The sequence below is a fragment of the Limulus polyphemus genome, unplaced genomic scaffold, assembly GCF_000517525.1.
Source record: "Limulus polyphemus unplaced genomic scaffold, Limulus_polyphemus-2.1.2 Scaffold4480, whole genome shotgun sequence".
Lineage (NCBI taxonomy): Eukaryota > Metazoa > Arthropoda > Merostomata > Xiphosura > Limulidae > Limulus > Limulus polyphemus.
This window is the reverse complement of record NW_013670090.1, coordinates 67,807-83,199: the sequence shown is the minus strand read 5'-3', so window position 1 is coordinate 83,199 and position 15,393 is coordinate 67,807. Positions and strand designations below refer to the sequence as shown.

Genomic DNA, 15,393 nt, shown 5'->3' with positions numbered 1-15,393 from the left:
TTATTTAATTAAATAATGCACCAAAGAACAGAGTAATAACATGCAAAAATCAGATAATGTCCTATAACTATCACAATTTTCCTGGCTTTCTAACTATGCAATAAAAGCCATTAAAAAAATTCACTTAAACTCAATGTTTTTCCTGTAGATTTGAACTGCAAGGGAAGTAGACAATTCTCTCTACAGAAAACATCATAACATAATACTATAGTATTAAACATCAGGGGGAACAATTGGCAATTTGTGATAAAAAAAGATGTAAAAGGTAGGCACAGCAAGAGGGGTCCAATTTTCTAGTTTATGGCTCTGTAATCAGATAAGATTGAAGGCTATAAAAGCTATGCCTTCCACGAGAGATAACATTATAACGAGTAATTTACATTAAATTTCATACTTCTTGGAGAGGTCGTAAATAAATTAGAGAAAAAGAGATACCTAGAGAGCAAATGTCACAATAGTCATACTAGGGGAATTGGGTATTTGTTTTTTAATATTGCCTTAAAAAATTATGAACGTAAAACGTATATAACATTTAAATTTGATTTATTAACTATGTTTTAAGCCAAGTTTATTTGTATACCAGGATAATAAAATAGTTTAATTAAATTTTGCATTTAACACACAAACTTCATAACATGCACAGAAAAATAATATCTATGGTGAGATGGTTAAATTATGTCATTTTCAGTACAAACTACTGTCTATTTTGTCTTCAGTTTGAATGTTTCTCTTTTGGTTTTCATATTCAGAAGCTTTGGGAATTATTTTAAGGCTCTAATGCCATAGTTAGAAAGCCAGTTAAATTTTGATAGTTATAGGACATTGTTTGTTTTGTGTTATTATTCTGTGTTATTATATGTACTTAAGTAAATAAAGATTTAGTGTACAAATACCATTAGTATAGAAAATTAGGCTTAAATTTCATTGGCAAGTTACAGGCAAAACAAGAAGAGGCCAAAGGTAAGTACTGCATTTCTTGTTATATATATATATATATATTTCTTTATTATAAAAGTAACTAAAATGTACAACTCAGAATCATTCAATATCGTTAACCACAGTAGTGATTCATAATAAGGATCAATTTGTTCCTTGTTTAATATTGTTCAACCAGCCTACAGCAAAAATAGGTGTGATTAGTGTAATAAAACCTGGGCAATATTACTAAACTAGCAGAGACCTGCAAAACATTTGCAGCCAATTTAGTAACTTTATTGTAACAGTACTTCTTTAAATACAGGATTTGTAGAGTAATACTAAATAATTCTAATCACAGACACTGAAATCTACAAGTCCAGTTGTCTTAGTCCTAATATTGATTAAGCCTTTATTAAGTACAGTCTATATTTGATAGAGATAAATTAACACTAACTTGAGTACATTTTTTGCTTGAGTTCAATTAGAGCTAAACCTTACCGCACTTAATACTATCAATAAATAATCTTCTAATATTATTCTACGACGTAACATTAGACCTTTTTTAAAAACTTTTTATAGGTTGTACAAAATGTCTACTTCAGTATATTTACATCCTTTCTGGCATAACTCGACAATTTAACAAAGATATTTTTACAAATTCCAAAGAAGGGTGCAATTTTTTGTCCATTTTATTCCAAATATATCTTAGATTTTTTTATCAGTCAGACTACTCAGTTCTAATTGACAGGAAGCCAAACTACTTAAATTACATAATAAGTTGCTATGACATCATTGTGTGACTGGGAGACACAGACAGGCAGTGTTTTATAGTATTAGATACATCACTGTTCATTGTGTAGGGTAGATTTTAAATTTATCTGACTACCTAGTAGTATTATCACTTCATGTTAAACTCCATACTTCAGAAAGGGGTGGTAGGTAAGTTATCAAAGGCAGAAGATTTAGAAACTTAGATCATTATTGTCATATATGATATATATAAATATTACAAGCATATACACAACATGTGGTATGTTAGTCACCATGCAATATAGTGATCATATACATGCAGTACCACTATCAATGATATCACGAGAAATAACCAGCAATCTGCATGAAGCCAATCCAAAGATCGTCACTGTTTTCAGAGAGAACATCATACACCTGATGATGAAAAAACCTTGTCGAAACGTTGTACATTTGCTGTTATGTTAAACTTACATTAAAGTTTTTCTTCATTACCCATTCAAGCCATCTCCAACCATTATTATACACCTACTATGTATTTCATAAAACAAACTGTTTGAATTAAAACAGTATTGGTATTATACAGACGTATGTCCATGATGGACATAAAACAAAATAAGGATATAAGATTTTTTAAAATTGTTAATTTAAAAAGAGGAAATAGGGATTGTCCAAAAATATTACAGGTTTTAGACATGGAATCAAAATAGGAATTTGTAGCTTGAGGAAATAATGTCAATACAAAGTCTCAAACTGTAAACTCATTTGTTTACTTTTTTTGTAATTGCATTTTCACTTTAAGCTGCCTATCTTGTTTTTGTGTTTTTTGACAATCCCTATTCCCCCTTTTTAATTTATCAATTTTTAGTAATCTTGTTGTAAAAAGTTACAAGTAATTTACAACTTTTATGGGAGGCTTATTAGTTAGACAAAGTTTAAAGGACAATAAAATTAAGTATAAAGGTAATTTAGATATATTTCATATTTTTTTATGGTGGTTACAAGGGTGGTAAAATCATGGGAGTCTGTATAGAGCAGTGGTTCCCAACCTTTGCCCCACCGAGGACCCCTTTTATCATCATTTTTTCCCCCACAGACCCCATGTTTTGAAAGATTCCACCTACCCAACAAACTGTTTTTATTAACTAATAATTAACTCGTTCTCCCACTTTTCACTATCAAATAAAAAAGATATAACTGAGTGTGCAGTTAAAAAGAACGTCAGTATTAAAAAACTTACTTGTTTAATGAGACGGTATTACCTACGCGGCCCCTCAGGGGTCCTGGGACCCCAAGTTGGGAACCACTGGTATAAGAGTTAAGGTGGAGAAAATTACAGATAAAATATGAAGCCTTACTTAAAAAAAAAGCTTGATATTTATTTAGGAGGTTTTAGAAATTATGCAAACAAAACTTGGAAAATGTTCAAATGAATATTTTAAATCTTAACTTCAACATTACTTTGCACTTGAAACTAGTCAACACTCCATATATTCATGGGACAAATCTTTAGTAAAAATACTCAACTAAAAAATCTGATTTCTAGTGTACAAGAGACCTATAATTTTTACTGAAAGCTTGTGAGATTTCATGAAGATAGGGAAAACATTAAAAGTTATAGTATGGAAAAGAGTTAAAACTGCAACACAACTAGCAACTTACCTGAACTTAAGATATCAATAAAACTAACATACCTAAACCTCTTAATATATCAACACTAGTGGCTGCTTTCCTAATCCTCTAAAAGTATTTACAGTTATGACATAAATCTTAATATTCTGATTATATTTTTAGCATAACAAACTTACCTACACACACAGCTGTAAGGCTGTCAAAATCAAATCCATTCTCTTCCACATCTGAAATTACTTCCCATTCTTCAGTTTGGTCCTGTTCAGGTTCAGAAATTATCTCTACACTAGATCCTATAGACATGTGGTCATCTTCATTCTTTATCATATCACTCTGAATTAATGTCCAGTTGTTTTCAGCGACCATTAAATCAGTAAATTCATTTAGTAGCGTAGTGATAGACTTCTCATCCGTTTCATGTGTTTCACACTTTTTTTTGGACTTTTCTAACAACACGGAGTTTTCAGGATTTCCATTTCCTTCTCTTTCAGTGCCTTTTGTACAAAAGACTTTCATGTCATCAGTCTTAATTTCACAGTCTTTTAATAGCTTTGACTCGATCTTCGTAAAAAACTGATCTTCACGCATGTCATTATCGTCCTTAGGACTCTGTTCTTTGAAACTAACTGGGTCAATAAGTAAATCATCTGTGTCAATTACTGCAGACAGAGAGCTTGTTCCAAATGTTCCATCATCTATCAAATGATTATTATTTTTATTATCTAGCCAAGTAGCAGTAAAAAAAGAATCAAACTTTAAATCTTGGGTAATTTCTGAAGCAGAACTTTTATCTTGTATGACATCTTCAAGAGACGTATTATCAGAAGCCTTCCGACAAGATCTGTCCAAATTAGAAACTTCTTTGACCTCTAAATGTAGGTCTGCCCCAAGAGATTTGTTGGTTTCATCTTTAAATTGCTCACTAACCCAGTCTTCAGGCTGTTGAATTTGACTGTTACTCTGACCCTGAACATCTTCACCTTCTGCTTCACAATACCAATTTATCATTTCATTGTAACCCCCTTTTTCCAATTTCCATTTCTCATCATTTTCATACTGATCAACTTGATAATTCTCAAGCCTAGATACTGATACTCCATGATCTTGAGGACTATCCATTTCACAGTGCTGTGTTGTTCGATCATCATGAGCTTCTGACAGAGAATCTTTATTTGTAATTTCTTGGTAACTTCTCTTTTCTGGATCTTGTGTCACCTGCCCCTGATCACTTTCCTGTTCAGACCCTTGCATCAACTGCCCCTGATCACCTTCCTGTTCAGAGCCTTGCGTCACCTGCCCCTGATAACCTTCCTGTTCAGAGCCTTGCATCACCTGCCCCTGATAACCTTCCTGTTCAGAGCCTTGCATCACCTGCCCCTGATAACCTTCCTGTTCAGAATCTTCTGAAATATTTTCTTGATCATCTGAAATGTATTCCTCATAGCATTCGTTTTTAGTGTCTTGTATCACATCCTTCTGATAGTCCTCTTTTCTAGTGTCATGTTGAGTTTGTTCCTGATGGCATTCACTTTTAGTGTCTTGTATCACATCCTTCTGATAGTCCTCTTTTCTAGTGTCATGTTGAGTTTGTTCCTGATAGCATTCACTTTTAGTGTCTTGCATCACATCCTTCTGATGGTCCTCTTTTCTAGTGTCATGTTGAGTTTGTTCCTGGTGGCATTTTCCATGTTTCTGGATTATTTGTTCTTGATAAACTTCATGTTCTTTGTATGTTTCCATTCCACTGGAACCTTGTTTTATTCTCAAGTTTGTAAGGGCTTTCCTCTGCTTCTTAGACTGGACAGTACCACAAACTGTTGATAAATGCTCACTCGAACTTGTTAACTGCACAGGTTCAGATGAATTTGTAACAAAGTTGCTACTTCTTTCACCTACCTTAGCATTTATGTCTCCTTCTTCTACATCTGAAAATATAGTATCAAAGTATTTATGTGCCCATATTCATTTGTTTTCATTCACAAAATTTAATATAGCAACACTTCCCGTACTACAAAAAAAAGAAGGAAGTGAAATATAACAGAAGTAAAAAACACATCCTTAGAGGTTGACAATGTATGTAAAAAAAAAGAGAGAGATATCTACAGGTAAATAACTAACTTCCAGATTACTGAGTGGTTCAGAACCAACAAAGAACAAGAAAAAAAGGGGGGGGGTAAATAGATGAATGTTTATATAATTTCTCAAGACATGAAGGAAAAATTAGGAGAATCTAAAGAGAATTTTTAGTTCAATTTGTATGCGGTTTCACAAATATAAAAAAACTCAAAGTATACTCTGTAATAATGCTCTTTAATCTTCATATTTTGTTTATATTGCTCACTACCACTGAGGCTCACATATTGCATCATATTGACTAACTATGTCTTTGCTTCTTATAACACCCACTGACCAAAACAATTGTGTCAAATCACTTATTTTTTTTATTAAAATACAGAGCAGACACCCCCAGAAGTTTTCAGTTGGATTAATTGCAATACTGATTGGTTCTTAGTTCATATAAACCTGTACAACTTAACACTTATTCATCCACTAGACATATTATCATACAAAACATTTACTGCATGAAACATGTTAAAGTCAGAAGGGTAATTAACACTTTGAAACTAAATAAAGGAGAAATGACTAATGACAGTGTCAGCACTATACATACAGATCCACATTACAGCTTAAAACAACAACAAAGAAGTAACACAGCAATCAATGTAGTGCAGCCATCTTCTTAAGCTTGTTACAGGTTCGAGACTGCCACTAGACAAATTTTCTCCTCCCAGAAATAGTCAAAACCTGATTGACAGGAAGACCTGGTACATTCTCTGCCAACTGTCATAAGACTGCACAAGCATGCTAATAATTAATCACAACTTTCATCTAGTTGTTCTCTACTTCCCACTTATGTATCAAGTTGATGATGCTTTACACAAAAAACATGTTTAAATTTTTAATGTCTGTGGATATTCTATTAACAATACCAAAGTTTAGGTAAAATAAAAGTCTAAAACAATAAACTTTGGCTTCTCACCACACAAGTCCACATGACCTGAAGAAGCAGGAGCTGAACCAGGTTTTAAATCTACTTTCTTTTCTTCTGTTGTAGAAACTATGCATCCTAGATCCAAATAAAAGACAGTTAGGCAAACACAATTAGCTAACAGACTCCACTTGGCACATCTTTTCTTTCACAAATTGCCAACAGTTCTCTTACATTTAATACTATATTACTTATAACCAATAGAAAGCCAATTTTAATCTATTAAATGACATTACATATTACAATGTATCTTGTACAGAGAACTGCCTATTTCACTTCCATGTCAAACTTTATTCCTGCGAGAAACACAGAGCTTAGCTGAAATTTTATTGGCTCTTGTTACAGTTGAAAAACTGTGATAGTTATGGGACATTGTCTGCTTTTTGAATGTTATTATTCTGTGTTCTTTGATGCATTATTTAATGAAATAAAACATTTAGTGCAGTAGTACCCTTAGTATAAAAAAGTAAGGTTAAGCATCATCAACAGTCAACAGCAAGAAAAAAAAAGAAAACCCAGGTATGTATTTTATTTCTTGTTTTTAATGTTTATTCTTAATTTATTATTATAAAAATAATCAAAATGTAAAAGTTAGAAACTTTTTAGGCTAGATAAAGTAAAATAATAAAAAAAAATTTTTATGAGGTACACTCTCGACTAGCCCACGTGTTATGTAATTCGACAGGGTAACATGAGGTGTACGTTTGTTAATTGATTTCCAAGTTTTATGGTAGGAATATTAATTTACACAGTTTAAAAGACAATAAAACAATGAAATTTAAGTATAAGTAGGTGTATACTGTTATGAATTTAAAGCTTCTTAGAATAAATAAATGTAGTTTCATGTTACAATTTGAAGTCATTCTAGAATGAAAAAAAAAGGTGTAATTTAGATTTCAATTTCTTTCTTTTTTTTTTGGTGGTTACAAGAGTTAGGGTAGAGGAAATAACATAAAATTTAAAGTTTTACTGAAAAATAACTTATGTTTTATAGATCATACAAATGTTAAAAGGTATAGTATATAAAGTGTAACGAGTACAAAATGGTTACAAAGTCAGTGGATTCGACCGAGCCCATGTGGAAAGTGTTGATTCTTTTTCATCCCATTTTTTTTTCATTCTAAGAGGATTTAATGCTTCACCAGTTTAAACATTTAGTATCACTAAGTTTAATTTGGAACAATGCATAAAACAGTAATTCAGAAAGTCTTCTGTTGTGAGTCTAGATGGACTGACAAAATTTAGTATTGGCTGAAATCCATCCTGAAACACCTTTTACTTTACATTCAGAAAAGAGTGATGATGGTCTGCTACAGAACAAAATGTCTTAACATTGCTGATCTTAGTCAATTTTAGACACTTAACAAACTTTCATAGAAAGCGAATAAAATCTTTAGAGATCAACTGCAGACAACAAGATTTATATAATGGAAACAATGGGAAGCTGATAATTTTTTATCTACTTACGAGATTGTGCATGAGGAGAAATAAGGAAATAGAACGATGCTCTAGCATGGCAGACATAAGTGCTTGTAGCTCTGTGCAGGAGAAGTATGGAGTCACACAAGGAGGTCAGCAACACTAAGTCTGGTGGGCTTTTCAATAAGTAAGAAATAACACTTGTCATTGAATTCACAACGTCCACCGATAAATTCCCATTCTCTAGATGTATAAACTTTTCCTGTATTGAGAAAGAGTAAATAAAATAAAGATGTTCCAATATTCCATTCTGTCATTACACAAACACTAAAGTCTGTTTTCTTTCAGAAAAGATGAGCATTTCTAAGCCTCAAAATTTGATGTTGAATTGACTTTTAATATTTGATAAGTAATGTACGAACATGCTTTAACAAACTACAAACAATAGACTATACACGTCTCCCAAGGTTTAATATACAAATTAGATGTTTTTAAATATTCACACCTAAACTAGTTTAACTATCTTTGCAAGTGATTGCTTTCTACCTTCAACATTAACAAGAGTTTATCAAAAACTTGTACAGACAGCATCTGGTTGATGTTGAACATCTGGTGTGGATGTTTTTCTCTCACAAGAACTTCCATCACAACAAAGAACATTTTCAACACATCCGCATCGATTTTCTCCCATACAGACCAAACTGAAATTGCTGTAGCAAAAAGTTGGGGATCAATTAGGAGAGCATCCGAATGTCGATCGATGGCAACAGAACCAGTACGTCTTTCCACTTCTGTCACAGGAGTATTAACACACGCATTCATAAAAACCTGCAAAAAATTATAAAATACCAAGAGTTGTCCATGACTATCAGAATCTTTCAGTACTTACACAGTTAAAGGCATTTATTTTGTTTTTCTATTAAAATAATTCCTTCTTCCTGCGACAGTACAGGAACATAATGCACCAATATCTATAAAAAATAAGTCTTTCATCCCTCCATGGAACAGGTATGATTTTTTTTTCACATTTTCCAAATGGGGTCAGTCAGTGTGACTGATCTTGTAACCTTGATGTAACCAGAGTTTCCACAGTATAACTTTTAATATGTTTTGTGTATCTTCACAAAATTTCTCAAGCTTCAGTAAGTGTTACAAGTCTTTCATACATTAAAAATCAGATCTTTTAATTAAGTATTTTTACTAAAGATGCGTCTGTGAATATATTGAATCAAAGTGTTGACTGCTCTAAGTGAAAGGTGATTTTTTTCATGTTAAGATTAAAAAAAAACTCTTCATTTAAAAATTTAAGTTTCATTTGCATAACCCCTAAAATCTCCTTAATAAACATTTTTTTTTCCAGTAAAACTTTAACATTTTGTTATTTTCGCTACCGTAACTCTGGACAGACTCGGTCAACTTGACCAACCTTGCAATCTCCATATAGTAATAATAAATGAAATAAATCCAAACTAAAATTACCGTTTTTATTCTTTCTAGAATGACTGCAGATTGCAACAAGAAACAACTGTTTATTCTAAATAACTTTAGCATCTGTTTATACATAATTTTATTGTTTTAGCCTCCACAATAGGTGTACAAATCACTCAGTAAATGCATATCTCACATTACCATATTGAATGACATAGCACATATCAATTCTAAAATTTGGCTAAAGTACACATTCTAGTATGACTGTCATTAATCTTCTTGTCACGGTCATTGTTTCTGCACATCAAGAGGTTCTAGAGAGTTACATTCAAAATGTAATTAAAACTTCCTTTTTTTAGTATACCATTAAATATGGCATAAAAACATTGCTAATACTCTATATTTTAATAGTATACAAGTTTTGAGTTCTTATTTTAAGGTAATATTAAAAAGAAACATCTAGAATTTCCCCTAGCTTGAGAATTGTGACATTTGCTTTCTAGGCATTGTATATTCTCCAATTTATTTACCACCCCTCCAAGAAGTACGAAATTTAATGCAATTATAATATTGTCACTGCTCAGGCAATGCTAATATCTTATAACCTTCAATTTTATTTGGTTAGAGATCCATGAAATAAACAACCAGACCCCTCCTGCCATGACCAGCTGTCACATCTTCTCTTTCAGAAACTTACAATAGTTCTCTCTGCCATTCAAAACTATATGATTTATAACCAATAGAAAGCAAAGGTTTTCATCTATCAAAAAACATATATTATCATATTATTTTCAGTAAAGAGAACTGTGAATTTCATTTCCATTTCAAGGTTGATTCCTGTGGGAAACACATCAACAAGTTTAGATGGAGTTTTAACAGCTCTTGTCGCATAGTCAGAAAAATTGCAACAGTTGTGGGACATTGTCTGCTTTTTGCAAATTATTATTCTGTGTTCTTTAATGTATTATTTAATTTAAAAAAAAATTATATAGTGCAGCACAACCATTAATATAAAAAATAGGGTTAAATGTTATCGACAGTGGATGGAAAAACATACCCAGGTAAGTAATATATTTCTTGTTTTTCTTTGTATTCTTTATTTGTTACAAAAGTGACTAAATTGTAAAAATAAGAAACTTGTGAGTTAAAGTTAGATTAGGTGAAATAAGTAATATAATAAAATATTTCACGGGGTACTCTCGCTTGTAGCTCATACATAATGTAATTGATTAGTGCAATGTGAGCTGCATGTTCTCCAAGTGTTTTACAACTTATAACATTAGTGTAACGTGAGCTGCATGTTCTCCAAGTGATTTACAACTTATAACATTAGTGTAACGTGATCTGCATGTTCTCCGAGTGATTTACAACTTATAACATTAGTGTAACGTGATCTGCATGTTCTCCGAGTGTTTTACAACTTATAACATTAATGTAACGTGAGCTGCATGTTCTCCAAGTGTTTTACAACTTATAACATTAGTGTAATGTGAGCTACATATTCTCCAAGTGTTTTACAACTTATTACATTAATGTAACGTGAGCTGTATGTTCTCCAAGTGTTTTACAACTTATAACATTAATGTAACGTGAGCTGTATGTTCTCCAAGTGTTTTACAACTTATAACATTAATGTAACGTGAGCTACATGTTCTCTAAGTGATTTACAACTTATCACATTAATGTAACGTGAGCTGTATGTTCTCCAAGTGTTTTACAACTTATAACATTAATGTAACGTGCTGCATGACTAGAAAAAAATGCTTGATATATTCACAGACAAATCTTTATTAAAATACTTCACTAAAAAAAAAAGTCTGAAAGTCTGCCAAATTTTGTAAAGATACTCATACTATATTAAAAGTTAGTAGTATCAAAACTTTAACAAGTGAAAAGTGGTCACGTGGTCGGTCAATTCGACCAAGCCTGTGCTGAGAGAGTTAAGTATTGTTATATATATATATCGTATTTACTATACTGAACACAAAAGTGTTAATATTTCCTTATAACTAAAAGTCAAAACAAATTGTGCTTTTATGTAGACACTGGTATTTATTCAAACTCCTGTGGAAAAGTTCTCACAGTGAAGTAACATGAAACTGTAAGAACCTCACTCATTCTACTGATAACATTTTGATGGCTTACAGTGATTTTGTTTTACTGTAAATACACATAATGGGGGCTATCTTCCTGTGTCTGCTACAAAGGTTGAACCCTGATTCTGAGTATATGTATTTTGTTTTAGTAACTCTAGTGACTATCTACCTAACACTGGGTAAAAGATGCCCCCCCCACCTCACCAATTACAGCTCTGTATGGGAAGTGTTTATTTTAATCTTGTCCTTCTCTTTCACAGTGATAAAACATACACAGACAAGTGTACTGTTCATGATTGTTATAAAAATATTTTTACTTAAACTTATAACCCAGCCTTCATCTCTTTCCTTTACTCTTCTAACACGCTACATTTTAATTTTAATATTTTTCTATAAGGCAGTTTATTACATAGCTTATCATGTTGGCCCTTATACCATTATTCAGAGACATCATAACAGTTAATAAGAAATTTCTGTGAAATACTAACATGCAACATGAGATACCCAGTTTTACATTTCCTGCTTGACAATACTCTTTTTAGAAGCTGCATTCCATCAATATCACAAAACTGTTTTCTATAACATTGATGTTTTGAGACTGTTTGAAGAAGTAACTTCAGGGCCGCAGCATGTGTAGCCTCATCATCAGAAACCTCGACCATCTGAAATGAATAATAAACAATAAAATGCAAGATATACCTTTACACTTAAATGTTGCACTGATTAAACAAAAGGTTGGGTACACTATAATAAAATATAAAGTTGTCATGCCCTAAGCACACCACTCTACATTCTATGCTTTCCATAATTCATTTAGCATACACAGACAGTTTCCTGCACCCATTTCACACTGATCATACCATATTCCATAGGCAATGAATCCAGCAACTTGACTAATACATTTGAACACACCCTTATGATCAAAGTGCATAAATATTTTGCTTATGAAAGGACTGTAACACACCCTTTCTAAAAGCAATCAATTTTCATTGGCATTACATTGCTTATCATATACCAAGTAATGTCAAAATGAACATCCTCCTTAGAATACCACAAATACCAATTTCATTCTCCAGCTGCTTAAGGTACGAGACAGTTGAATGGGAGATACAACTGGAAAGCCTTATCTTTGTGAACCCACATCCTATTGCCCTCATATTTTGGAGATTCTTCTTGATTATGTTGCTTACTGTTGCCTAGGTCAATAAATGGCTTTTACCACTGACTTTTGTCTTCGTGGATTTCTATCTGTTACAGCTTGGGTATGGTTCCAAAGTTGATTCCTTTGTTTACCAAAGCTCTTAAGTACAAGGTGTTTTCCCTTTTTGAAAATTCTACATTTCCAATCCGAACAATCAACATCCACGAATATTTTACTTCAGAAAGGGCCACTACATTCCCTTCCTCAAAGCAATTAATGTACATTACCATCATACTGCCCACCAAATACAGAGTAATGTCAAAATGTAGTTATGATGCATGCCATTCCAACAAAATTCTATTTAGGCTGTGGTTGTCAAGTAACTTGCATATTTGAAATTGTTTTAATATAATCAACCCTGTAGAAAAATGTATCTGTTTACAATCATTCTTAAAGCCAAGATATCTGCTAAACAATTTTGGGATTATAGTTATTTTATAACGATAAATTCTATCACAATACTAGTGAAATAATGTGCAACTTTTCTTGAAATTATTTTATGCCAATTTCTGTAGTATAAACTAACCTACAAAACATTATTGAAAACTTACTCTTGCAAGAAGAAAGATGAAGACTGCTATTCCCCCTAGCTGGGTAACCGCAATATGCAAACTATGCTTACAAGTTGGTTCTAATCTTACAAAGGCAATAACTTCTTTCTGGATCGGCTGTTGTTGGGATGAGCGCTGGTCTTCAGACACGACCCTGTTCAAAAATATTTTACTCACGTTGGTAGATAATTTATAGAACACAATTAAAATACTAGTTAAAGTAATATCTGCTAAAATAAAAAGAACAATTATCAAATTTTGTTTTCTGAAACCTAAATACATTTACTTTATTTCTACAATAAGAAGATGTATCAAGTTTTTCTCATGAATTTTTAATAAGATTTTTATATCTAAGGACTTAAAACAATCAAACTTAATGACAATGGTAATCCTTAAAACTAAAAATCAGTAAAAATCTATTAATTTTTGTTTTATACAACCAGTCAAATAACAAGAGAAGTTTGAAAGTGTCAAAACCAATACTGCGAAATAATAAAACTAAAATTATAAGTTATAAATGTTTTCCCATTATTTATAACAACTCAGTTCAGTTACTATAATTGTCCAATCACCTTCAATTTTAATTTACAGGATTAATAAAAGGTTTAAGGGTTCAAAAATTAGAACTGTGGTGTTCCAATAACAGCAACTTTCATGTAGAGCTAAGTTTAATTTGTTACCTGAAATGATCACCATTCTAATTTAGTTTAGTCAAAATCATAACAAACCTTAGCAGTGGTTGTATGCAATGTACTTCTGCTTGAGTAACAAACCCCTTTCAAAAACCAGTGTGAAAGTAACCGACAGATGTTTGGATTAAATCAAAAATTTTAATAATACATTGAAATTCCTAAAAATATCAGTAAAACATTGTATAATTAGTTCTATACACTTATATAATGGGATAGAATTAGTTTGCCTCAAAAACAAACAGTTTGATTATCATCATTTCATTAATTGTCAGCTAACTTACACATTATGATAAACATCTGACTGATTTAACATTAAGTTGTATGAAATATTAAATACAAATAAGAAACAACTTGTTTTATAGTTGTGTACTACTATAGTGCTTATCATTCCATAAGGATTTTAAGTTGGAACATAACTGTACTGTTTCATAGTCTGTACAGAATTGTAGTAATTATGAGTGAAAAAGTCAATATTAGAATTAGTGTAAATTTTATACAAAAATTCAAGTTATGTAAACCAGTTTAAAATAATGATAAATATTGTAGATGGAGTACACAAACAGTAAAGATGGTATATTCTTGAAAGTTATACTATTCTACAAGATGGAATCACAACTATAATGAACAGGCAGTAAAAGCTAATCAACCATGGTGATTTTTTTAGTTTCATGACAAACAGGCAGTTAGTGTATATTTATTCTATTTATGGAACTGAACATTACAAATACCAACACTCACATTCCAAGAATTATTTCAATTAAGTTTATTCACTGAACACCCAAACATACTTTTTACTTAACTTGATCCAAATTTGGTTTACGTAGTCAGTTTCTAAAAGAACACCACAAAAGAGCCAAAGATCTTTGCCCAACACACACAAAACAATGACAGACCATGAACTTTGGCAGATGAAAGAGGAAAACTTCCACAGAATTAATTTTCTTTAACAGACTTGGTTTCAATGTGAATTAATATCTTACGTATCCTAAACATTCCGAATAAATATACTGTTACGACAGCAGATGTCACGTGCTGCTGGTAACACGTGATAAGTGTCTAGAAGGTTCATGAAGAGGCGAGTGCATTCTAGACGCCCTCTATTCTTGTATATAAGCGCGGCAAATAAAGCGAGATAATTAATTGGATAGCAGATAGAGACAGATAATTGAGTCAAGTGAGCGGTAGTGACCATAAGTAAAATGCGTGAATCGTTGTCAATTATAGCGTGCGTTTAAGTTAAAGTGACTGTGGAAATTAAGTGTATTACAAGGTTTGTAACAAGAAAGAATAAACTAGTTTTAATTAAGAAAGGACTTGTATCGCTGAAGTTTCTAGGAAAGAAGTTTTACGAGAAATTATCAAACAAGCAGATACGTAACAATACTGTTACGACAGCAGAAATCAAATGACGCTGCTAGTGCATGCGTGACTGAGTTTCTCAAATTTTCAGGGAAGCTCGAGTGTGATTGGAAGATGCCTCTTTGTTAGTATATAAGCCTGGCAGAGAAAGCCTACAATGATGATTGTATGACAGTTAAGCGAACAGTAGTTACGGTTTTTCGGATAATATAAAGTGTGTTTTGTACTCGTCGAGAGCGAAGTTATCGAGATTGTGAATCGTTGTGATTTATAGAGTGTATTATAAAAGTTGTTAAATTTA

The 15,393-nt window shown here is 32.0% G+C and overlaps 1 protein-coding gene across 1 annotated transcript in view; it reads right to left on the bottom strand.

Annotated features, from left to right (window-relative positions):
- LOC106471225 (lysosomal-trafficking regulator-like) overlaps positions 1-15,393 on the bottom strand; it is a gene marked incomplete at its 3' end in the record, with an annotated part of 86,667 nt that overhangs the window by 9,708 nt on the left and 61,566 nt on the right. Inside the window, exons 18-23 of the mRNA XM_022399847.1 lie at positions 13,042-13,195; positions 11,778-11,951; positions 8,312-8,593; positions 7,814-8,027; positions 6,338-6,424; positions 3,474-5,222 (exon numbers count right to left, since the gene is read on the bottom strand). Coding sequence (XP_022255555.1) covers positions 3,474-5,222; positions 6,338-6,424; positions 7,814-8,027; positions 8,312-8,593; positions 11,778-11,951; positions 13,042-13,195 — 2,660 coding nt within the window. The remainder of the gene's footprint in view (positions 1-3,473; positions 5,223-6,337; positions 6,425-7,813; positions 8,028-8,311; positions 8,594-11,777; positions 11,952-13,041; positions 13,196-15,393) is intronic.